At 35.8% G+C, this 27,196-nt stretch overlaps 1 protein-coding gene across 1 annotated transcript; it reads left to right on the plus strand.

The window, feature by feature from the left end:
* Positions 1-206: 206 nt before the first annotated feature.
* On the plus strand, positions 207-27,196 carry LOC146148615 (ceramide-1-phosphate transfer protein-like). Its single transcript, XM_083388649.1, has 7 exons — positions 207-714; positions 772-806; positions 2,353-2,522; positions 17,465-17,645; positions 23,117-23,265; positions 23,322-23,498; positions 26,919-27,196. Exons 1-7 carry the CDS (start codon positions 528-530, stop codon positions 26,944-26,946), a joined length of 927 nt encoding a protein of 308 aa, XP_083244775.1. The 5' UTR covers positions 207-527; the 3' UTR covers positions 26,947-27,196.

Here is a 27,196-nt window from a genome sequence, read left to right on the forward strand (position 1 = left end):
AAGTTTATTTGCAGTTTTCTATATGCGTCCCGGATTTACGTTTCTAAAAAATGGCAAGCCTACCTTTAACAACACAACAAACAGCTGTTTACGGATCTAACTAGAGCGTGAAGATGCAGATGAATCTGATTGGTTAACGCCGTTCTGTCCTATCTTGGTATTATAGTATCATTGGTTAACCTATGATATAGTCTAAGTTCGCAAAATATTGTGTTCATTGCAGCGGTTTGAACACTAAGCAAATTTACTTTTTAAACAAAATTTTATTTCGTTGGATGCAGTATAGCTCCTAACGGGATTACGTATTTGCTTGTCACTAATACAAAATAAAAATACCGATGCTCGCTCGCTATAAATGAACACCGCAGTTGATCAAAGTTCATATGGACGATCTTTGTCAATAACAATTTGCAACGGGTGGTTTTCGCAATAATGCCACAAGTTTACAACTCTCAAGCTTGCTGCCTGGAAGCTGAACGTTCATGAAGCTGTGTTTGTTTTAATGTTCAAATTTGTATACGCATCGAATGGCATATTTTCTTGGAAATTGTATAAGACAAGAAGGACAAAATATCGGTTTCGTTTTAGCATTGGGAATTAAAAAGGCAGTTTATCTGCGTTGTTTAGAATATCGTAGGATGAACAATCTCACAGCTTATGGAATACTTTTCATGTTGGTATTTGTTGTCATCTTTTCAGCATATAGATGTTCAGGTAATTGTTTTCTTTGAAAAGTAAAATTTCAGCTTTGTTTTCTCTACTTTTTTTCAGAAAATAATGTGCATCAGAATTTGCAACCTGAAGTGGTAAGTTGTTTGTTATGGTATACTATTTAACCAGTGGTCCGCTGAGTCGTGCCGGTCTGAGCGTCTGACAACTGTCAAGAAGCTAAACTAATTTAGTAAATTGTGCAGTTGGCAAGTTTACTTTAATTTTTTGACAACTTCAAATGCAATTTTTTTTTTAATTTTATTTGCCTTTTAAGTGTAAAAGTAAAAGTTTGTGATTGTACTAAACAAATGGTATGAAAATAAATTTAAGACATACCAGATTGTTTCTTTATTGTTTTGGTTTGTTATTTTATGTGTTTATGCTTTGCCACTCATCAGAAATGGACGCGCTGGTGTAGAATCCTACCACATCGTTCAAACAAAATTACTGAAACAATGCATAATATTTTGGTTAGGGTTTGGGTGAGCGTGGGTCAACTATTAATATTTAATAATATTGCTTAACCTACCCAAACCCAAATGCCACACCCTAACCCAAATAATGTTCGTTGTGGTAGGATTCTAGACCAGCGTCAAAATTGGTTTGATTAACCAATTTGTGTTGATGCTTTTTTCCTCTTTAAAGCAGAACCCTGGCCATCGACGCTTACACCAAAAGACTTGCAAGCAATATGCCCTATCAATAGCATTGAAATATGATATATCTATATATATCAGATAATTGATTATCAATAAAATTATCTGTCCGACAAACATATATTTGCAGAAAATGAACAAAAACCTAGTTACCGAAATAGGAAATTGGATAATTGCAAATCACAAGCAAAAAAAAGACAGCAATACTGTTTAATACATAATTATGTTCTTCGAGATACAAAACTATATAAAGCCAAAACAAAGTTTGAGGTTAACCTTATGCGATTAACTAGGCCTGGGTGAATAATTTTGTCAGCTCGCTATATACCATACGTATATTCTAATGAAGATGTAAGTTATAATACAGGGAAAATGCACTTTTTTTTCGAAAAAATTTTACCTAAACAACAATTTCAAAAAAGATTACCATAGTTTTTTTTAATTTTGTTTACGATTTATGTGCATTTTTAATCAATTTCGACTTGAAATAATTTTGACAAATTTTGACCTAATGTGTAAATTTTGACTTTTTTTTACAAGTCAAAAATAATCGCCCTAGTGATAATTATTACAATGCCTGGCAGCAACATTACATTTAATTCTATCAAGAAGCGAAAATTATTCATGATTATCCACCCATTTGTTTTGGTGTTTTAGTGAGCACTGTGCTGCATTTGCAAGATTGATGGAATTTTCGCCTAATATCTTGCTAATCAACAATTTTTGGCTTAAGCTGTTGGTTTGGATTTAAGTTAGATTTCAGAACCTAAATTGTGTAAAAAAACGCATGATTTTACAATTTAGAATTGGGCGCTACATAACCGTGTTTGGTGAATGTGACACAGAATGCAGAATGGCCTCTGTAGCTACTTAGGTTCCCAGGTGTTAACATTCATTGTTGCTAGAGGTATTACAAGTTACAACTGTGGCATAAATTTGTATGTTTAATCAGTATATTGTTTTTATGCTTCTTTGTTGTTTATAGATTAAGCAAAGTAAGACAAAAAAGTTAAGTGGACAAATGGATTGTTCAAGTTCAAATGGTCATTTTTCTGTATCTAAAATGGCCATCACCTTCCAGATATTGGCCACATCAAATCATGCCAATCAAGTTGAAATGGATCAATATTTGGATGCTTGGGAGGAATTAATTAGGTTTGTTTTTCATACTGGACCCTGATGCAATATACCTGCTTGTTCCGGGTTAATTGGGTAATTGATGGCTTAAAAAAGTAGCAACCTTTGCGATAAGCGCAATATTTCATGTACAATACTCTGATTTTGTGTAGCTGAAAAAAGTCGGAGATCTGATAGATCGATTCTTTAGGTGTTTTTGGCGCTGATTCTGAAAATGCCCTCATTTTTTTCTAGCACATTAGGTTTTGGAAATATTTGCATTTTTACTGTTTTAATGTTTTGCTGTATTATTATTATAGACACATTGCTCACCGTGACGTAGTCTAACTTTGGTGTGATTAACGCATCATTCTATATGGTTTTAATGACATCTCTAAAAAACAGCATAGGAATGTTTTTTTGTTTTTTTATCAATGTTTTTTTTGTAATTAAGTAGTTAATTTCCAGATGTTAAAACAGCTTCAGGGCTGAGTATTAAATTGTTTAATAAAGTACTCTGCAGCATTACAACAGAAAAAATCAAAATAAAGAAATGTTCATCTCAGATTTTAATCGCTAAAAATGTGATCAAAGACAAGCAATGAAGTATCATTTTGATATCAGTAAGTTGGACAATTGTACTTAAGCTGTAAATTTAACAAGGAGACCTGAACACCATAATGCCCCAATGCGTGTTTCACTTCCTTCTCATGGAAGTCTTAAATTCACACTGATAAAGTTTCAATGTTGGTGAATTGAGTTAATAAGAACAAAACAAAAGTTCAAAACCAATTCTGTTTTCCAGACAGTTTTAACAGCCCTACAAGAGATTTGTCTCTTTCAAAAGAAAAGTCAGAAGTGCTTGTTTTAGGATTAAAATATAAAAACTTGCTTGGGATTGATGGATTGACTTGCTTGGGATAGTAATAAGACATTACGGATTTAAAACTTGGACCTACAGTAGACATTTTTGCTAGAACAGGAGTGCTACCAACTATATTACTTTAGAAGAGCCTATAAGAGAACCGTAAGTGGCTGATATCACAAATGTTACACCCCTTGCTCAAATAATAGGAAAGTGAAGTTCTCTATGTTTAGCATTTCTCTACAAAAAGTTTTCACTACTAAGCTAATCAAAATGAAATCAATCTTGATGGGCCATAATATTAGTAAAATTTCAATGGATGCACATTGTAAAAAGATGAAATTGCATGCTTGGCTGCAGTGGCGTATCCAGGGGGGGGGTTGGGGGTTCGGACCCCCCCCCCCCCCCCCTTTCGTAAGTGACAATATCGTTTTTTCTTCGTTTTTGTCAGCGTTTAAACTCACCGTCCGAAGCTGCGTGTTTTTCAATGTAATTGGATCACGCGTCTTAAGCTAATGGGAAACCAAAATCAAGCGCAAAACGCTGTTTTTCGTTTCTTGTTTGGTCGACAGTAAACGCAGGATATTTTGCTCTCGCATTTCCTTATTCGTTCAGGTTGGCTGATTAGCAAGTGTGTGTTCGACAATTAACAACAATAAATCAAGCGGTCTCCACCTTTTCCTTGCTTATAACGTCGAGTTAGGCGGTGCTGATGTTTCTCGCAGTTTGCCATTTCATATACTTTTAGACTATTTTAACTACGTAAGTGCGAAAAATTTTCGCGCTTCACGCGAATCACTTTTATACGTCCGTTTTGTTTACAATTTAATGCTGTCTTTTGAACAGCGCTGCTTTACCGTTGCGCCGTGGAGGGCTGCCAAGTGCGTCGCGGACAAATGGAAAGCGGGGGAATTCCCCAAGTTGAAAATTTGGGACCCCCCCCTTTTAAAATTTCTGGATACGCCCCTGCTTGGCTGGTTTTTATGACTGTGTGCTAACTTTTTAGAAAATGTAAATTGCATTATATTCCGGAAGGTGTTGATGATCTACTTAGGTTTGCATGTTATTGGGTTATGCATGTCACTCTAAATGCATTTCCTGCATTGTTACCTAAAATTTTTTCCAGAAAACCTTGGTTCAGTTGTGACGAACCAAAAACGAGATTTTAAGCTATGAAATGTTGTCACTAGGGATGTTCAAAGTAGAATCCCAAGGTATTCTAGAATAATAGGTTCGAATATAGAATAACGAATCCAGAATAGCGAATCCTAGTATATTTTTATTAAATTATTTATCCTCGATTTTGTTTGGGGAAGGGATTAATCTTAATCTACCCTACAGGGCCCACAATCACAGCAATAAATCGCCCAAACAATTTTCTAACATGTGTACATTATAATAAAAAAACTTTCTCATATGTATAACATTCTTAACAAAGCTCTGTCATCTAAAGCCGTTCTGTAAACTGTAATATGTCAACTGTCCAGGTTGTGTCCAAAACTTATATTTTTGCCAAAAGTGAGCAAATGCAACACTGCACATAGAAGTCTTAAGCAATTCGGTCCTGATTTTGAAAGCATTATTAGGTCTTATTGCTTCTTTTTTGACTAACATGATCTGTTATGCAGTCAAATGATGTACTGCAAAGAATACAAAGTTATTATTGACATAACGAATTTTTGACAATTACGTTGTGCATAACTACATAACTTCCCTAAATATTGGTCTAAAGTTGACCTTAAGTAACCCTATAGCGCATTTTGTGGACGGCCAGCACGTTTTGCAACGTAATATTACTTTTGCAACTTAACGCATTTAGGGAAATTGCGAACTCCACACCAGACATTACACGTTAGCCGCTCGCCCAATAACGCTTGATTGACACTTAATTATTAGGCGAACTTTATCGCGAGACGCGGTAATTGGTCGCCCGAAAAAACGCTGACAGTGCACTACGAGGTTACATTTAAAGCAAGCACTGTAAATTAATCGCCGCGGTGACAGACCAACTTACCACACGTGTTTGTGCAATTATTAGGCGCGACAATCCGGGTAAAACATTAAATTATATCGGTTCCAATTACCCAAAATAAATGGCAGAATTCCAGATGTGATTCGAATCCAAGGTTTCGATATTCTACTTTGAGCATCCCTAGTTGTCACCAAGGATTTTTGAATGGGGGAATAATTGAAAATACCTCATATTTTTTACCAAAATGTAATGTTACGATTGCTGGTTGTTTTAAATCGACGCTGTAGCCCTGGTTAGTCACAGTCAGGGTAAATTTGTATCAGGACTAGGTTTTTATTAAAGGCCAGATGCTAGAGACAAAATAGGATGTAGACTGTAAAGTGTAAAGTGGCGCCATGGCATTGCTTCAGAACATAAAATTTATTTTTTCGCACAATTTATTTTGTGTGTCTTAAATTTACTGAACTACCCTCTTTAAATAGTTTATCTAAATATCTGTCAAATTAGTTGTATGCTTGTTGGCTAAGTGTGTCATTCCCTGATAAAGGCGTTCAGAATAGTAAGCCAAAACTTTGGTTTGACAAATATATACCAGAAGAACTTATTTTTATTATAGTTGTATGTCTATTTTCTCTTTATTAAGAAATGCTTATCTGCACTAAATAAGTAATATAGTCTTACTCAGTATGACAGAAAACTTGCGACTATGACCCCCAAAGAATTAGCTAGAAAACCCCCCAAAATTGTTTTTCTGCACATATTTAATCACATATACTTTGGAAATGCAGATGTCGCAAACTTTTAGGTTAGATATCCTAAAGTTGCCTGTCTGTGATGGCAAACCTAACACTGGCACAGCAAAAACTTCAGATGTTTTCTTAGCGTACTTTATGTAGAATGACACGCCATGCCTTGCCACAAAGTCACGTCAAAACAACCGGTTACTTCAGGTCAACTGGCCGCAAGATAATATATCACAATAGGACTATTACGTCACAGTGGTCAATGACAGATGGCAGTGTAACGCAATGTCTGGGAATATAAAGTAGTTTTACAGGTATAACGCAATTTGTGACATTACCCCCCTTTTAAGAGAAATCTTGCACTTTCGAACCCAAAACAAATACAAAACATTCGCTTAATCCAGCCTGCCATGTAGTCGGCACCGACGTTATTGGCTCCTTTTATACTTTCGTATTTCATACGAAAGTTTTGCAGATATCGCCCAACACGGTCATTCGCGAATTTTGCGGAAGACAGATAAGTGATCGGCTGGTGATCCGTCTGGAAAGTGCACTCGGCACCGTACAAGTAAATCTTGTACTTTTTAATTGCCCAAACGATAGCAAGGCATTCCTTCTCGATGGTCGAGTACGACTCCTCCGCCTTGCTCAATTTCTTGGTTGCATAGCTTACAGGGCATAGAGTCCCATCATGATCTTGTAGCAGGACACATCCGAGACCTTTGTTTGACGCATCTGTGAGTAAAACGAAAGGCTTGTGCACATCTGGGAGGTGTAGCATTGGTTTACAAACCAATTTATCCTTTAGCTGACGGAATGGTTCTTCTTGTTTAGGACCCCATACTACCTCCATCGGGAGCCCCTTCTTTGTTAGATCAGTGAGAGCCTTGGCTATAGACGCGTAGTTCGGAATAAAATCTCCTCGTTCAGGCCTATTACGCCTGACTTAACGTTATGTCCAAGAAAATCCACATTGTTGGCCCCAATTATGCACTTCACCGGTTTAACGGTTACGTTGGCCTCGGCTAATCGCAGAAACAACTCGTTTAGTGCCACGTGTTTGAGTGTACTAGGATATCGTCAATATAGCATTCAACGTCGCTTAGTAGCGCATAGCACGAACAAAAGTCGCTCCCGAGTTAACCGTCTCGAATAGCATTTTGACAAATTCGTACATACCGCAGTGCGTAACAAAAGCCGTTTTGTGAATGTCCTCCTTAGCAAGTTCCGGATCGAACAGGGACATCTTGTTCAACTTTCTAGAGTCTATACATATACAGTTAGAACCATCTTTTTTTTTCACGACAATCACAGGCGATGCGTATGCTGAGTGGGATCGTCGTATTATTCCCACTTGTAACATCTCGTCGATCTCATGCTTTAATTTGTCCCTCATGTGGTAAGGAACGGTATATAGTTTTGACCGCACCGGCCGATTATCCGTGAGCTGAATACGATGTTCGAGAAAACCAACATTTTCTGGATAATTTCTAAAAATGTTGGACCCAACGCCTCTCCCTTCTGTTTCAAACTGTCCTCCTGTAAAGTAGTTTAAAGGGTGAAAATCTTGTTGACTCTTGAGGAACTTCACGATATGCAAACAACAAAGCACTTAGAAATCTGTTCCATTGTTTTGGTTGGTCACAAAACACTCTTTTAAGCATTTTCTTTAGAGTCCTGTTAAATTTTTCTACCAGTCCGTTACACATAGGGTGATAGGGACTTGTCGTCAGATGCTTAATCATTAGAAGACGGTTCACTTCTTGCATACACTCCGAAACAAATTGAGTCCCTAAGTTGCTCAACACTTCGTCAGGAATTCCTAATCGACTATACATGTCGACCAGTGCCTCTGCCACGGTTTCAGCTGTTATATTCTTTAGCGCTGTCGCCTCCAGGTATCGCGGCGCGTAATCCACCAACGTAAGTATGTATCTGCGTCCCTCTTCACTGGGAGGGTGAATAGGGCCAACAAGATCCACAGCAACTAATTTAAAAGGAACATCGATTTGTGGTGCTGTATGTAAAGGGACCCTCATCACACTGCCCTTGTCCACGGACAAATGTCACAGGATCTACAAAAGCGCTTTACGTCCTCATGCATGCCAGACCAAAAGAAGTTCCTCCCGATCCTGTGGAGTGTTTTTTAAATACCCATATGCCTGGCCATAATGGAATCATGGGCAACCTTAATAACTCTTTCCTTTAGCTTATTTGGCACAACAAGTTGTTTCAACCATTCTCCTCTGCTGTGTTTCGGGTGTTCAAACATCCTGTATAACAGTCCGTCTTCCTCCACAAATTTGGTTACCTGTTCCCCCCCTTAACCATTATGTCCGCTGCCTCCCTCAGTTTAACGATTGACATGTCTTCTCTCTGTGCGCTTTTGAATTCGGCCTTGTCCGTCACAGGCCATTCATCACAGTCATTTTGGCACCACCAGCGGTTTCTCTTTATCTTTCTTATGTCTCGTTTGGAAACGCGTTTGGACAGCATCCGCTTCTTCCCACAATGAATCGGGATCTTCCGCTCCTTAGCGCCCCGAATGTTTCCGATGCACAGCTCATTCCAAAGATCAATTAGATATAAAGCTTCTACCTCGCCAGTCCAATCTTATTACAGTCACCATTTTATTGCCAACTAAACCTTTCGAGAGAGGAAAGTTAAATCCATAATCCGACTGTGCAGCATTCCTTGGTGCGCATGCGGTCGAGATTGAGATTTTCATCAGCCTCGGTGGCATTGCGCGCGAATTTCAATTCTTGGCTAGATGCCCCATCTTATCGCATATAAAGCACCTTCTCGTCGGTCTGTTGTCAGCCTTATACCTATGACAATTCTTGGCATTATGTCGGGCCTGCTTGCAGCTAGAACAGAATTCGCGCACTTCACACTGACGCACGGCAGAGTAACACAATGTCTGGGAATATAAAGTAGTTTTACAGGTATAAAGCAATTTGTGACAGCAGAATATGTTAAAATATTACATACTACAATTGGCAGGAATAAATTTTGTTGTGCAATTCAAAAAAAGTTATGGAAGTGTGATTCCACATTGTTTTGTGTGGAAAACCCAGTATGGGGCATATGGATTGTTTATTATTTTTAAAAGTATTTAATGTCGATCATAGAATCATTGCTTGCAGTTTTACTATGATTTAGCAAGTGCGATTTTGAGCTGTATGTTTGTACACAAGTTCACCCCAAAACAGCTTGTCGATGTAAGGGTGGGTTCAAACTAGATGCATTTTGTGTCTGACGTTAGCATCTTGCACAAAGCACTAGCGCCATCCAGCCTACACAACATTTATCTTTAGGGGTCCAACAAAAAATTAGGACTGTCGGACAAAACTGCTTGTCACCAGAAGGTTTGCAAGAATACATCCCTAGTCAGTTTTAGATTGGTTTTGTCCATCGCCCTGCATCTTCAATTTACTGAGTAATTGTTTCTTTATTGTCCACTCTATTTGGTAATATGATGCCCACCTTATGACTTTATATGTAACAGTTTAGCTTTTTTTTTATAATTTCATACGACAATCATATTTTGTGTTTAGTCATTTTATGTTTGGGTAAACTTCAAGAGGGTAAAATGTAAGCAGCAGAGGCATTTTTATTCACAATTATATAAATCAAGCTATGTTTCAAAATCTGATAAAATTAATGGCTTAATTAGCATTTGCATAGGTGAGCACTTAGTCAAATATAGAAATCCCCAAATCTTTTCCTTAACTAATGACAGCCTCAAGTTAATGTTGCATTGAATGCAACATATTTAAAATTGCCTTCATATTTGCAAACAAATGTTTACCTCAGCTGCTTTGATTTTAATTGGTTGACACAAAAATATATCGTTATGTACCATTGCTATCAAAAAGTAAATATATATACATCTTTTAACGTTTAAGTGAAATGCACTTCTGGACTACTTTATATTTTACTACTTTATAATTTTCCTTGTAGTGAGGGCGACGGCGGCGGCGCTATGTACATTGGCATGCTATGCATGCGATAGTTAGACACAGGATTTTTGGCAGAGATGTTCATTTTGGCATTCTATTTTGATTTTTGCAAAGACCCAAATTGATTTTGAAGTACTTCTTTAAAAATACCCCCCAAACTCTGAAATTTAAACTAAAGCGAAATACGCTCTTATTTCACTCAAACAAACCAGAATTACATTTTATTTCTAAAAATATATTTTTTTTAAATTTTAGGGTTTACAGTTTTCAAGTTATTACAATTTATAGCTTTGATGATGTCATCCTTTTAGTATCAGTTTTTGTTTATTACTCCCAATTCTAACCTACTCAATTTTTTTTTTTGATTTGCGTTTTTTATAATTTATTCGGATTAAATTTTCTGTTTACTGGTAGTTTTGGGGGTTCGGACCCCCCCCCCATTTGTAATTTTTGTTCGATTTTTTTAAGGCTTATTAAACTGTCCGAAGTGCCATTGTTTTTATTTAATTGGGTTGCGCATCTTAAGCTAATTCGAAACCAAAATCAAAAACAAAACGCCATTTTTTGTCTTTTGTTTGTTTGACTGTAACTCAGGATATTTTCTCTCTTTGGTAGTTTGTTCAGGTTGGCTGATTAGCAAGTGTGTATTCGACAATTGACAACGTAAAGTCAAACCTTCTTTCTTTATTTCTCACGAAAACGTTGAGTTAGGCGCAGCTAATGTTCATCGGTGTTCTCTGTCTGCGCCAAAATCCGATGTTGGTGTAGCAATGGCATTTTTTACCTGAAGCAGATTCTTAAAAGGTGGTATAATGGTGACTGTCATGTGCTTTCAAAGTTTTATTCTTTATAAGCATATTCTAAGACCACATGTCAATTGACCCAACTTATTTTTTATCAACCGCAGCTTGTATTTTAGCTGACTTGGCAAACAGCTTGGCGCAGGTGTTTCAGTAGTCGAGGCCAGTGCTCCCTTCAATTTTTTACCATGAGCGCAGGTGCCCAAAATTTTGCTCAAAGGTTAAAAATCAGTGCACAAAGTGCCTAAATTCCTAAACGAAAAAGTGCCCAAATAAGATATGTGGAAGACCTTTGTTTGGTCTTTACTTTTTTAGTCTGCCAATATATCTGCGCTATACCTGTGACTTCAGCAATGCGACAGAACCTAATCACTGATAATCTTGTTCTTCCTTTGACGTTATGAGAATTCACCTAACTTGGAAATCCTATAAAAAGTATTCCTAACCGCAAACAAATAAAAATTAATTTTAAAACTTCTATTTTTATTAACTTTTAAATATAATCTGTTATTATTTTTAGCTTGCTTTGTCCATCGGTCCGATGTTTTCGCTGGAAAGGAGAGAAAGCACAAAAGGCATCGCAATAATCTTAATTAATTTCTCCCAGACATTAAAATGAGTCTCTTTATTTGGAGTATTTCGCTCGCTTGAGGCGCGTTTAGCTTGGTAGTTAGTGTGGCGGACATACTTAAGTATAGCGCAGTGTAACCGCCTAATGGTCGAGTAATTATCTCGCATATGGCGGCTCGTTTAGCAGTAAGCATAATTTTAACTTTTAAACAGGTTTGTATTTATTTTTCGTGAAAAAAGTGCGCAATTTCCCAAAATAGCAAAAAAATTTGCTTAGCAAGAACAGTGGTCGTGGCATAATAACACCCGGGAAAAATATCTTGGTTCAGTATTGCACTGTGGCAAAACTAATGTAGCTAGTCCATACATAAAACTTCGCTGCTGATAGTCGAATTATGATTCTACCAAATTCAGTCCCATATAAATCAAATTTTTCGCCTGAAATTAACGATTGCACACTAAGTAGTTTAACCAGGGTTGCCAGATTGGCTTTTTTGACGCTAAATGTTATAAATCTGACTCTTTTTTAACATGGTTGGTGTCAGGAAATTTAGTTGCATAATCTTTATAGTTCTATAACTTTTTTAAGATCTGTAGGGCGAGGGGACCTTGCCTGACTATCAAAAAATAATAAATCGTTAACGCAGGTCTTGAGGCCGCAGTGTTTCTCAACCCATGGGCCACCAACCTGTTCGATTTGGTTGATTAGCGGTTAGATTCATCAAGATTGACATTAGTTCTAAGCAAGACATTTTACACATTTGGGAAAATTGAGAGCATTACAAAAAAAATGGCTTATATTTTTTGAAATTTTTATGCTAATATTTTTTGTTTGAGTTACCAAAGCTCCACTTTATTACTTTTGGGTGGCAGCCCCAAAAGGTTGAGAAACATCGCTTTAGGGTGAGCTCATCAAACTCCACTATGGAGTATGGCCAGTGCACCCACGATTTTTTTTCAACAGACCTGGACCCTTAAAAAAAATAAATATATGCACCCAATTTTCCCATAATGTCATATTGGCGTGGTACACCTGGTCACCCCAAATTTTTTCGGCCGGGTACCCGCAAGATATCGTTGAGAACCTAAGTATTTTTCAATTGACAATTCCAAGAAATATTACGTTTTTAGCCTAAATATCCTAGGATAACTGAGCTTTTCCAAATATAAAAATTTCTATTTTGGTTTGTATGTTGTGAACATGTTATGTTTCTCATATCCCCACACCACGCCAGTTTGAACCTTAATGGTTATTTAATATCACACAACTCAACCTATAGTGTTATTTACAGCCTTTTATGTGTTTTGAATATAAAAATTTGTTTAATTAATGTTTGGTTTTATCTGGCTTTTTTCATATATAGTTTGGCTTCTTTTCAAATATTTAATCTGGCAAACCTGAGCAGTTTGTTCGCTAGCGCCTGGCAGGAGTGTCAACGACACCCGTGTTCGCTTTGTGTCTTAAGGTTTGCTTTTGCTGAACGTTGTCTGTTTTAGATTAGTTTTTTTAAGACGTCCTTATAATCACTATTTATGAAGTTAAAATTTCAGGATCCCTGTTTTGATTTTCTGGATACGCCCATGGGACCATGATTCTTATGGTATTTATTTTGTATGGTATTAATTTTCTCGTGTCTTAAGCTAATGCAAACCAAAATGAAATGCTAAACGCATTTTTGTCTCTAGTGGTTGACCATAAACGCAAGATGTTTTTTCTATTTTGCCTTTTTATTCGTTCAGGTTGGCTGATTGGCAAGGGTGTAGTCGACAATTGAAAACGCTAAGTCAAGCCTCTTTTCTTTTTTTTTCGCTAAAAATTGTTGATGAATTTTTGTAACTAACATAGATTCTCTTAAAAAGTTATCTAACTGCGACTGTTCAAATTTGCCTTTTTACATAATGATAGTTACCGCAAAATAAGGATATCCTAAAACCACGTGTTTAGTGTGTAATTGACAGATCTTATTTTCTCTCAACCATATCTTGTATTTTAGCTGACTTGGCACACTGCTCGTTGCAGATGTTGTGCTATTCGTGGCATAATAAAACCTGGAAAAACAATTTTCGTTTAGTATTGCAGGTGGCGAATGACGTGCTTGTAATTTAGTGTAGTCTGGTACATGGAACTTAGGAAACTGCGCTGCTGATAGTCGAAGCGTGATTCTACCAAAATCAATCACACATATTTCACCTTCTTCGTTTAGTTTTTCGCCTGAAGTTAAAGATTGCGCACTAAGCGGTTTCAACGCGTATTCTTGCTTTGCGTCTATAAGGTTTGCTGTGCAGGACGGTAATTGGCTGTGTATTATTTTTTTCATGACGTCATTACAATCACTATTTTATGATGTCATACACGTCTCTATTTTATGTTGTCATTGTTCGTTAACGTCAGATGGATAATAATGCAATTCCCTAAGTGGAAAATTCGGCAACCCCCTTTTTGATTTTCTGAATACGCGCCTGGGAACAACTGAATGTTCTTTTAAAACGTATTTTAACCCTGATAGCTCTGTTATTAAAAAAGGGCAAATGGTACATTTAGGTAAAATATAATTGGTATGGAGAAACACTTATAGTGCTTACTTAAAATGAGTTCAGTAAGGCGTTAGTGTCTTTTTCTGCAACCAATTTGTCTCGCCCAGTGGTTCTTAAAGTGGAGCTGCGACACTGCTAACCAATGAGGGAGTTTAATTTTCAGGATGAATTTGTTTTAGGGCAGGATTGGGGAGGAAAAAAGTAACGTTCAACGTAATAAATTCCATGTAAGATTCTGTACACTTGTTTGAAACTGATTGGTTTAAAAGTTATTTGTTGTAAAAGGTGAAATAAAAGTTGTTTTGTTCCTTGTGGAATGCATCTGTAGATCAGCGGTCGGTAGGGATGTTCAAAGTAGAATCCCAAGGTATTCTAGAATAGTACGTTTCAAATCTAGAATAACGAATCCATGAATATTGAATCCTTATGTAATATGTTGAGTAATTTTAACTATTTATGAATATTTGGCATCTGTATGACAACACAGCAATTTAAAGGACAACATTTGATTTAAAATAATTGAATATTATTGAAAAAAAACAAGAAAAAAAAAACATATCAGTTATCCTTCTGGTAAAGGTGGCTCTACTGGGCAACTCAAAACCAGGAGCCATCTCTTTTATCAAAATTTAAAAATGTTCCCCTGCTACAAGGTTTATTGGTCGTAAATCTCCAACAATCACATTTGTTCTTAGTTTTGATTAGGGGTGACTTTGGGGCGAATATATGGGGTCAATCTGGTTTGTCTGCTTGTTGTTTGAATTGATTCTTTTGACCTGTGAAGTCAGTACAATGATTTTCTTACACTTTAACAAAATTACCAGCGGATGTTTTTTTCAAGTGCTTCAATAAACGGCCAGTGCTATTGCAATAGGCAAGCTATACATTACAATTTGTAACTAGATTTTAAAAAAAAATGTGACATCATTTTGTTGGTCCGGCGCAGTAAAATGTTCCCAAACACCTGAAGACCTTGCACTGGCATTTCTTTCTCCTTAGTCAAAACTTTGTCTGTGCTTTTCAACCGCAATGATAACAAATGGTGATACATGCCTTAGCACCAACACGAAACGTTAACATGCAAAGTCAGCGTATTTTACCGTTACCGGTACTGTGAGTCCAGAGTCCAACCACGCGGTCAGTCCAAATACGTCACATGCATCCTTCCAAAAAGCGCACTTAGGAATGAAATATATGCAGCACCAATGTGAAGTGAAACGTTAACATGCAAAGTCAGCGTATTTTACGACTGCCGTGAGTCCAAAGTCCAATTGCGCGCTCAGTCCAAATACGTCACACACGGCCTTCTGAAAAGCGCACTTAGGAATGAAATTTATATCGGTCCCATTACCCGATATAAACAACAAAATTAGATCCGATATTCTACTTTGAACATCCCTAGTGGTCGGCAAACTGTAGGCCGCAACCAAAATGTGGACCCTTTAGTATTTGTTGTGGGACACTGTAGACTTCCTATAAATTCAGTTTCTTCCAAATTATATTGAGTTAATGTAGCTTTCTAAGCTGCGGACCGGAATAAATTTCGCAGCATGTTGCCCAGGTCTGCTCAAGATTAACAGGTGTTTTAAGAATATTTGTGGTATTATAAATATCTGTGAAAGATTTCTCCAATATTTGAAACAGTGTCAGAAGCAGTAGGAGGACGTAGCTGCTATAAAATTTAATTCAAACTTATTCAAGCAAATATTATAATATTTAGTTTGCTCTAAAAGATTGAAGTGAAGAAAATTGGGTGCAAGACTTGGCTGTTATAATTACGCTTAGTTTTGGAAAGCTGTTTAAAAAGGTTGAGAAATAATACGCTGGTTGTTGAATAATGATCATCAGAAAATCTTCAACTAACACAAATAAACATGTCAATTAAATTACTGGTACTTTCTTTGATTTATCAGTTTTAGTGTGGCCAAATTTTTAAAATATTAAGTATTTCCTCAGTAGGTCTGGCTGTATTAGGAAATAACTACTATGTCATCATTTTAGTAGATATTACGCAACAAATATTATTACTACTAACTACGTGCAGTTAGAAAATCATAGTGAATTTAACTTACATTTTTAGCAAAATCCAACTTTTAAAACTCTGGAGCACACCAAAATCAAGTTGGGTTTGGGCAAAAATAAAAAAGATTGCAAAAATGAAAATCTGTCAAAAACCTTATGTCCTATCGTTTAGATGCCAGAAGTTTTTTGCCACATAGCTTCCCCACCATGTTGACTTAGCCGTGAGATCTATGCTAGTTTATCTTTTCATGAGCATATTTGTACTTTTTTACCACTATGAGCTACTAGCCAAAGTACCCAGATATGTTTCCATATATATAACAGTTTGAGTTTGAATTTGTTTATTTGTATAATAACAAGATGGTCTCTAAAATTACTAGTGAAATTGCATAACTTAAAGACTCAACCTGATCAAGAAGAGTGGGATTGATTTTCGGACTCATTAGTCTATTACAGGGGTGTCCAACTCAAACAGACCGATGTGCCAATTTTCATCTTATAACTTCTCCCATGCCAAAGTTTAGTAAATAATTCTTTCTAATATTAAAAGTGCCTTTTTACAAAAAATAAAAATGTTTATTTACATGAAAAACATTTGTTTATTTAATCAAGCAAAGCATTCATATAATTGTCCACAACTGCTTCGCTTGCAAATGTTTGTTTTAAGCCAAACTCTAAAGATAGATTGGCCTTTGCATCTGTGTCCGTCAGTGAGCTGACTTTTACTTGTTTCTTCACACCAAACTATATAATTATGTGAATGTTAGCCTCCACTACAGTATAATGTTAGTTGTTGTGATCGCCGCGATTGTTTTATATTGTGAATAAAACAATAGCAATTGCCTGTATGCAAATTTCTTATTTTTTGCAATTGGCTAAATAACAAATTTAATATTTTTTGCAGGACTTGCGTACATAAAAAAAGGATGCTGAAAAATACGCTACAGTCATGTGCCGCTTGTTGTACACTCATGGTCTATTAGATACCTTAACCCTGATGCACTAAAATGCATATGGGCCATGGTAATCCTTTTTATTTTTTATTTTCGGAATTGTCCATATTTTATGGATCTTTTTTGCATTTTTTTTCACTCTGGCAATACTAAACAAGCTACCCAACAGAAATATCAGGCAACCCAAATTTGGTATGTCGCTTATAAGCCTGGCACACCTGTCAGGTTATAAGCCTGGCAACACGTGTTAGGGTTGAAAATAATTTCTGTAAAACTGAGAAAATGTTAAGAAACGAGGGGATTCACATCACTGAGGAAAATAGATTTAGTTAGCCTAGTAAGCATCATTATACATGCAGGACACTGTAACTAAATGTAAGAAACGGGGAAAAAGATTCATCTTACTTTTTTTTTCAGCGAGTCCCTCGCCCCACAGAAAACAAAATATTATCTGGTATAGTTAAGGGTCAAAAAGCTCCCTGTGATGTGAATAAACTTAAAACATATTTTGTATATTTGATATTAAAAATGTTTTAGCCAATAATATTATTACTTGTAGGTTTTTAGGGTCTATGGGAAAAGCTTTCAAATTTGTTAGTTCTGATGTAGAAGAAAAGATTGGGATTTTGCATGATTTTAGAAAGTCTGCAAATGGAAGACATTATGACACAGTCGAAAACATGATTCTTTTTGAAAAGGACAATGATGTCATAAATTACAAGGATGCTCCTTCTAAAAGGGTTTGTTTTGTGTAGCCACATAAAATACTGCTTGAAAAGAGTTTTATTACAATCCACATATTAATCATTTCAGTACAAAAAAACGGTTTAAAGCAATGATTCTGAACTGTGAGAAATATTGTTTATATAAGTTATCCAAGAATAGTGTTGGCTGATAACAACCAATTAGCTTTAATGGTGGACTATAAAAGCAGTAAAAATATCTCTTGTCATTCTGTCCTTTGGCCTGTTAAAACAAACATTCAACATGACCAAGCTACAGCAATAAAATATCCCATAAAATTAAATATTGTGTTGCAACTTTTGCGCTATTTTTTAAATATACCCATTATATGTTAGTAACTTTAACTACAAATTTTAGCTAATCAAATTGTATATTTGTTAAGCTATATTAAATGCATTAAACTATATGGGCACTTTCGTTTAGCAAATGAATGTTATACACATCACACAATGCTATTGCCGCCAAGATACTGGATACTGATAGTATAAGGAACATTCTTATGCTCTAAATGCAGTATATTTATACACAAACCATGTAAAACAGCGCAGCCCAAACCAAATCTAATAAGTCTTTCATAGGGATTGTGTTTGAAACCATACCCCAAAAATTTATTTGGGAGAATATCGCATAAATTGGTAACATTTAAAAAGTACTCAATGGAAATTCATTATTGGCCAAGTCGTATGTGACCAATTTATAACAGACTATTCATGTTGTGATGTAACAGCAATGTGTAGCCTGCCATTTCACTTTTCTGTACTACACTACAAAGCTTACTTTATACCGGGTAAATCCATACATCTATTCAATAGATGTATGTTCTTAGTGGCCATGAAACACTTCCACAACTTAAAACCAACAGCACAATAATTCCCCATCAAATTTTAATTGATGATAATATAGATACTTTTTGGCCTTGCCAATTCATTAATTATCAAGCTACATTACAGGGTCGTGCATAGTGTACCTAAATTCTTAAGCAAGTAGCGACTATATCTGGGGATGGTATAACATGATAGCAGTGAATTGGACAATATAATAAAGATCTCTGCTAATCCTTTGTTTTGTTATCCACCTAAAACTAGTTGAAAAAGTATTGTGAGTATTAACTTATTCTGTACAAAGTTATACTATTTGACCTAATTTAAACTTTTTAAGGGGGTATGCACTCAATTTTTTGAATGACAGAAAATATTTCAGAACATTCTTTACAATGTGGATTAATAATTTTTATAGGATATTTACCCTTGAAAGCTGGGGTCGGCAATCTACAACTCGCGGGCCGGATTCCCCACCTTTTTACAAATTTGACACAATGCTATTTCCCATATTTTTCATTCATTATAACCCTATAAAAAAGATTTTTTTTACTGATAGTGTTTCAGGGCATCTTTGTTGCTTAAAGGCGCCGTGCAATCGCTGGAAATATTGCGCTTTGCATTGCGTCTACTGGCTGAAGTACTTTAATTACACCTTTTCATTGTGATCATGGGTGTGTAAACTCTAAATTTAAACCAAACAAACACATTTTTGCGACGCCTAGACCCATTTTCAATTACAAATGATGTTAAGTTCGCCCTCGATTAACAGTTGCAATAAAATGCTTAAAATTTATTGAGGCCCGCTGGGACCTTTCTCAGTTAGGTTTTCGCTCGCAACCAGGAAAAGATTGTTTAAAGTCATGACATTATTGGAATACAGAAGAAGACAACAGAAAGTTATTAGCAATGTTCAAAACTCTAAAGTAATTCTAATAAAATCAACATTTCAACTCTAAATAGCAGGAAAAGATGATTTAGAGGAGAATTATATAACATTTAATGAAAAGTATATAACCTTTAATACAATTTGTGCACTTTTTTGTCCGTACGGAGGTCAAATAAAATAAATTTGGGCCCTTTTTGTTGCGTACGTAGCTGGGATAAAACTAATTTGTGCACTTTTTTGTCTGTACGTAGCTTGGATAAATCTTATTTGGGCACTTTTTAGAAACTTTTATATAATGGGGTTTTTTAAGGTAATATATGTAATAATCTTTGCAAAATAGTGATAATGTGGGCTTTAGGAGACAGCTGGAGGTCGAATTTTAGTAAAAAAAAACAACTTGTAATTTTTTTTGCCTTGCGCACTTCCGTGAAAAAAAGTGTGCAAGTGCCCGAAATTTTTCGCAAATGCGCCATAAAAATCTGCTTAGCGGGAAACTGCTGGCAATACATGGTCCTTAATCTCTCCCAAAAAATGCACTTACAAGTTTTAAGATCTTACTCTGCATTGTTCTATTAACTGGGGGCATCCTGACTAACACCAGTATGGCAGAGTGCTGGCGACTTGGCAACTATGATGGTTGAAGAATCAGTCAGAAAAACAAAGAAATTGGTGCAAAAAAAATATATATATTACCTGTTTACATTTTTTGTTGTTATTATTATTTTTGAAAGATCCATTTTACAAAAAAAACATTGTTGTTAATTCCACAAATATGCAATCTAATATTTTTTTAAGTATGGATAGGAAGGAACACTCCACACTACAGTTGGCGGAAATTGATTTTGTTGCGCCATTATAACAAAATAACTGGAGTAGAAAGCACATTGTTTAGTGGGAAAAAAGGCAATGCTAAGCCGATAGATTGTTTAATATAATGAAAAAGTACTTCATTTCAATGGTATAATTGTTGTGTGCTTGTAGTTCTACCTCGCTTAAAAGTACTTCTATATTGGCTTAAAAAAGCAATCACGATAATTAAATAGAAAAGTACGACATTCCCATGGTGGGATACAGGGGGTACCAGGCCATTGCTTCTCCCCTTAAATCATCTATGTTTGTGTGTGTTTGAATTATGTAACTGATTACCTTTATTTGTTTATTTATTTATTACCTTGTTTATAAGCTAAACATGGCAAGCTATATACATGCGCTAGGCTAACACAGCATTTAACTTTATAGATGAGTCCAAAAAAACGAAGAATTTGGGCCCAGTCACCATTATAACACGTTTTAAGAATCTGCTTTAGTTAAAAAGAATACCGTTGTTACACCAACATCGGATATTAATGCAGATAGCGAACAGCGAGGAACATCAGGTGTGCCTAACTTGCTGTTTTTTTGCGAGAAATAAATAAAGAACTTAGCGTTGTCAATTGTCAAATACACCCTTGCTAATCAGTCAAATACACCCTTGCTAATCAACAAATAATGAAAGAGAAAAATTATCTTGCGTTTATGGTCGACCTAACAAGAAACAAAAAACAGCTATTCGCTTTTGATTGTGGTTCGCATTAGCTTAAGGCGCGTGGCCCAATTTTTCCACCCCTGGACACTCCACTGTTTGGAACGCTTGTCACCGGAAGGCTAACACCTTCGCAGAATGACACGCATAATGAAGTGGTAGTGCAACTTGAGGTACCCCTAAATAGGCAGGGTTTTCACCTATGTTAATAAATCTAAAAATTGTTCAATAAAAAACTGTTTACCATTACAAAAACTAGTTAAACATAGTTTACTAAACGTTACAAGAGGAATAAGTTATAAAATAAAAACTGGTTGTTGGCATTTTAAGTTAAACACCCCTTCAATCATCAATAGCTTAAGAAGCCCACCGCTGCGAACAAAAATCAGTCAGCAAGGTCTTAAACTTTTAATAAAAATATGCATTTCGCCATTTAAATAATAGGCATCATCAGTTTATATAGTAAAAGTATTAAAAAGTAAAATAAATGAATAAAATACATCCAAGACTAACATGGACAGAGACAAGCTGCGTATAACGCCAGCCACTAAAGTAAAAAGAATAAGAATCGAAATACGTTAAGTGGCACGCAGAAAGCCACTGATAAAACACTGCCCAGAGGGAAGCGGCACGTGAATCAGTGACATATCAAAACACGGTAGATAGGACAACGGATGACAGTGAAAAGGCACAGGCACAACGGCATACAACTACATCCCGAAAAAATAGAACGTTATAACGCACAACGAAAACGGTAAACACTAAACCGCCAAACAAAAACAAAAACACTACCGAATTTGGGGTAGTATCATTTTTTGAATGTTAATTAAGGCTCTGGTGAGTTTAAGCCATTTAGCCTCGCATTCATCGAGCTTGCTGGTGTCTGGCTCTTCAACGAACATGACCGTAAAACATTCGGCAATATGCGGTTGTTTCTTTAATTTCTCGTAATGGGGGAGCTGCGTTGTTGTTGGTTGTAGTGGGGTTTAATGTATTCCATTGTCTGCAATTGATAATGAGTTATCGAGTAAAAAGCACAACAGGTTACTGGTCATCTTAGGTGCATTTTACAAGAGAGGCACTTTATCATGTTGATACGTTGTTTGTTTTAATGAATAATACCTAAGCATACATTAGTTGCATTTTCTTACAAATGGATTTAAACTTCTTAATTTTAAAATCAAGCATTATACATTTTCTATGATACATTGGCTAAATATATGCCCCAAACGTTGAAACTTTGTGGTGTCTGCTCAGTTACTTTAAACAAAACAAAATAGTTTAGTTAGCTTGTTGTTTGTCAAATAAATCCTATTACCTTATCACATAATTTATATCTTAGTTATAGGCTTTCTGTCAGTGTAACAATTTTTTGTACATTTAACCAAGACTTCAATACAAAGCCATGATACTCTAGGTTGGTTAAAAAGCAGAAATTAAACCCCTTTTTTTGGGCCCACACAAAACAACCTACTGTTTTCTTTCTTGTGTTAGGATTTCCGTATTAAAAAAATAACTATAGTCAATTTGAATAAGTCTAAAGCAGTGGTTCTCAAATTTTTTTCAAAAAAAAATACGCAACGGACCCCTCGCAATTTTTTAAATTGCTCACGGTCCAGTTACAAATATACACCAAATAAAATTTTGTTTTTTATGGTGTTAAATGGGTCGGCTGTACTTGGTATCAATGGGGCGGGTGCACTTGCAGTCTTAGACAGGCTTGTTGATACCTATTTAGTATTGTAACGCTAACTAATCACTTTATTTGAGTGAAGCAATCACAAATAGTTTTGAAGCCGTGACTGTACAGCCCAAAAACGTAATACGCATTAGCACAATGCAACACTATGACGTCACAATGCACAATTCAACTCCAAGCATGCACACACGCTGGAATTAAGATAGCGCAACGTCACTTTGCGTGTATAGGTAGAGCCTGAGTTTGGCTTTCTTTCTTTTGTCCCACAATTAGGCCTATGTACGACATGGTTATTATTATTGTGTTTGTTAAGCTTTGTTTGGAAAAGTAAGTTGTCTGAAATTTTTTTTCCACAAAAAATTTTCTACTTCAGGAGCGTTGTGTTGATTTTTTGTAAGAGGTGCCTCGCGGTCCAAAAACGGACCCCAGTTTGACAACCACCGGTCTAGAGGCCTATACGTAGCTAACTGATATACCATCACATACAGAGCTTTGACAATTTTTAATTTCATAATTCTCAACATTATTTTTGGGTTCAGGTAAAAGCTAGTGGTTCAAGAACGCTTTTGAGATTGCACCGAGCGCTTAAATTCTTGTTGATCTTGATTGGCAAACTAGCTAAAAATGATGATGATGGAAAGGTTTCTGTGATGGGTTATAATGCTTATCATTCTTCACCCATGTCCAAGTAGGTACTGCTCTCATTGTGCTCTTTTTAAAGCAAACATGAGAAATATCCTTTAGATATCATTCATGGATTATCCGAAAGGCGGTTGGTGTAGCAGTATACATGTTACCAGACCGCGAAACTTTTATTGAGCAATTGTGTCAGGACATGTCAAAGGACGATTTGACAAAAACAATGCAATTTTGTTCTGAAAATATGGAAAAAGTGTTTGAATATTCTGAAGCGTTATATAAGTAAGTGCAAATGATAAAAACAGTATGGAAAAACATTTCTTTATAGCTAAAATGCGGACTTCTTTTTATTGTAATTCAGTTAATTATGGCCACGCATGCATTGTTTTGGTTAATACCTTAGTAACTAATATCTAATCAAAACAGTGATAGCGTTTATGCTATAGTTTTTATTTGATGTATAGGTTTATATCAATGGCATCAAACCTGCGTTTTTTTTTCTTTAATCATACAATGCTGATGTTTAACCAATCAGCTTTTTTGTACGGCTGTTAGCAATATGACATTTATATCTAAATTTTGTTGCCTCAATTTATTTCCTAGCAAGAAACTTTTTAATCAATTCAATACGAGATTTTTTTTAGTATATACGGCAAGCAAAAACTGTTTTTTGGTCCATAAGAACTATAGTTGTTTTAGAGTTGCAGGAGTATAATACTAAACTTTATGATGTATTAACTCGTGTACCAATGTATAAAAGTGAAAAATTTGCAAATCTGAAATAAGCGATTTTTCCAAAAGATTTTTTTTAACATGTTTCCTTCTAGAAGAATCTGTTCTAACAGCTATATTAGTTAGCGAAAAAAGAAGTGTTTAAATTCGCTTCAACAAAGTTCATGAATTGCTTGGTGTATAAGCAATCTATTTAGCCTTAACTGTTGTGCTAGCGACCCAAAGTTTTTTACTAGGTGTTTATTATTGTTAGTACTGATAAAATGGATTTTGTGAGCCCTATGTATAATTTGTAATAAAAATCCACACCCAGTCACCCACATGTTAAACAAATGATAAAGCCGGATTGCAGTTGTTTGAACTTATTCTGATCACAATAATGGAATTTTACTCTCTAAGAGTTTAAACAAGTGTAACATGACCAATAGTATTACAATTTTTTTTTGAGAGTTTGTTTTTTAGGATATTAATGTATTCTTTTTTTCCGGATTTGCTCTGGTTTTTGAGATATTAAACAGTTTCAAGAATCACTGTCTTATACGACACCAACCAACAGTAATCATCCATCATATTAAAGTTCCCTGACCTTGGTACAGGATAAACTTTTTTCTCTATCTGACGTAGCTTTATCTGGCCTTGTGTTGAATTTATTGTCTTTTGTTCCCATTTGCATACTCTACCTTACTCTCTTCTCCTTGGCCTTTTACTTTTACTACTCAAAACAGGGCAAATAAACCAAAAAATGCCCCCTGCTAAACAGGCTTTTTACATACTGCTTCAATAGCCCCAGCTTAAAGTGAAGAGGTGGTATCAATACTTTATAGATGTTTTTCTCCGGAAGTAATGTGTTTTTTCTTGTGTCATTGCCCTTGTCCTGTGCTTTGTTTTAGCTCCAGTATTCCATAGACATAAAAAGCATGGATTTTATTTTATATTTTACCCTCTAAAAAGAGTAGTCCAAGTTATGATGTCATCAACAATAAATTGCTATAAATTATGCAAATGTGCAATTTAGCGCAAGTTCGTAGGAGTGGCCACATATGGTCCCTAAAGCCCACAAGCATCCAATTTTAATTTGGTGAATTCGTTAATAAGGCACTTTCTTTATTTTTCAGTTTTTAATATTTAAAATATAAGTAAATAAAATTACCACTGATTATATTTAATGAGAAAAGTAGAACATCATAATAATCATACCAGTTTGTGCCCGGCAAAGTGCAAACTATGCTTTCTTTAAATAGGGATTTTTTTGTTTGACGTTAATGATTAGTGACGTCATAAAATAGTGACAGGTATAACGTCATAAAATATTGATTTTAATGATGTCATAAGAGAAAACCCTAATCAGAAACGGCAAACTAACATCCAGTTAAAGCGAACCTCAAACACATGCCGGCGTGCCAATTGTTATCTTTTACCTTCCTCTCGTGCCGAAGTTTTGTAGATAATTCCTTTTAGTCTTAAAATCCCTTGTTTACAACAAATAAAAACGTTTATTTACATTGCCGCAATTGTTTTACATTGTGGATAAACAATGGCAATTGGCTGTTTAAATTTTTTTTGACAATTGCCTTAATAACAATTTTACTATTTTGGGGGGCCTTGCGTGTGGCACGCGTGCCGCGTGTTGGACACCCCTGCTTTAGACGCATAACGAATACATGCGTCGTCAACACTCGCGCTGCGAAACCGCTCAGTTTGCAGTCGTTAGCTTTAGTTGGAAACTTAAACCGTGAAATATGTGTGATTGATTGTGGTACACTTTTAATCCCACTATCAGCAGCGTTGTTTCCTTAGTTCCTTGCACAGACTACCCAAAATTACGAGACGGCTTTTCGCCAAATAAACACTTGCCGATCGGCCAACCTTAACAAATAGAGAAAGGCGTCTACAGTCGACTTAGATGCTAACAAGAGACGAAAGACAGCGTTTTGCGTTTGTTTTTAGTTTCGCATTAGCTTAATAGACCTGGCCCAATTACATTAAAAAACATTGCCGCTTCGGTCAGTGCGTTGAACACTTACAACTACGAACAAAAAAGGATAATAGCACTTACAAAATGGAGTGGTCCCCTGGAAACGCGACAAGGCCTGCACAACTTACAATGGTACACGGACCGCAACGAGTAAAGATTACATAACTATTGTAACGTGCTTATAGTGTTCTCAAGCGAACTCGTGCGCAAATATGGGGCTTAACCCGCCTAATTGTGCGAACCGCAAAAAATGCTTTAGTTCGTTTGTATTGGCAAACGTTTTAATTTAGAAAGATAAGTGATGCATTTTAGGCACATAAAAGTGATTTGCAAATCGCTTGCATTTATAGTCTAATTTAACTTTTGTAGAGTTTATGCAACATATTTTCCCTCTTGTATCTGCCCCCGTTTGTGACCATGTTTTACAAACTCCTTGTGCTGCAAGCCCTAAAACAGATCACTCCACGTGTTCTGGCAAAAATCCTTGTTAGTTCACTCTATGTTATTCAGTAACTGGAATCATCTAGCCAAGTCATTGCAGAGCAATTATGTGTGAGCAATACACAAGCAAGTCCGCACTTAGTTAAAATAAAACCGAAAAATGTTAATAAATAGGCCTAGTGGGCCGCATAAAAGGGGGCGCGGGAAACAGTGAAGGGACGACCAGCACCTTGGCAATTTTACAATAGCTTAGCACGTTTCCGAATAGCGCGATATGCTTAAAAGCACATGTTTTAAAATTTTCTGTTTACCGAACGTCTAGCGCCAAATAGCACAACGTTTAGGCGTAAAGTAAAAATGTTATTCCTTTTCAAAAATTATTTTCTTATCAGTAGCCTATCATTACTTTTAGGTTACATGATAATTTTCACGTGTATTTTCTATAATCATCGGCTAAAACGCGACGCTAGCAAATTTATACGGATATATTACAATGTAATATGCAAGTGATGAATTATGGATTCGGGTTAAAAAAAACTTTTTGTTTTTCGCAGCAAATATGAAATATCTGAAATTCCTTGACATTGTGGATGACGAGTGAAACAGCGTTGCCGTAAAAATAGTTGTTAATATGCCATAGCGTACAATTTTGTTTCTATTTCTATTCTTTTCTCGTGTTTGTATTTTAATGGTAGAAACATTTTGTGTAGTTTTTACTGCACTCTTTGTTCCTTTCGTTATATTTTTGCAAAACTTTAATTTATCAAGGTTAGCATGATTTTTATGTTTAACAGTGTAAAATGTTTAAAAGTGTAAAGATGTTTATTTGAGA

This window comes from Ascidiella aspersa, chromosome 4 (assembly GCF_963924565.1).
Source record: "Ascidiella aspersa chromosome 4, kaAscAspe10.2, whole genome shotgun sequence".
NCBI lineage: Eukaryota > Metazoa > Chordata > Ascidiacea > Phlebobranchia > Ascidiidae > Ascidiella > Ascidiella aspersa.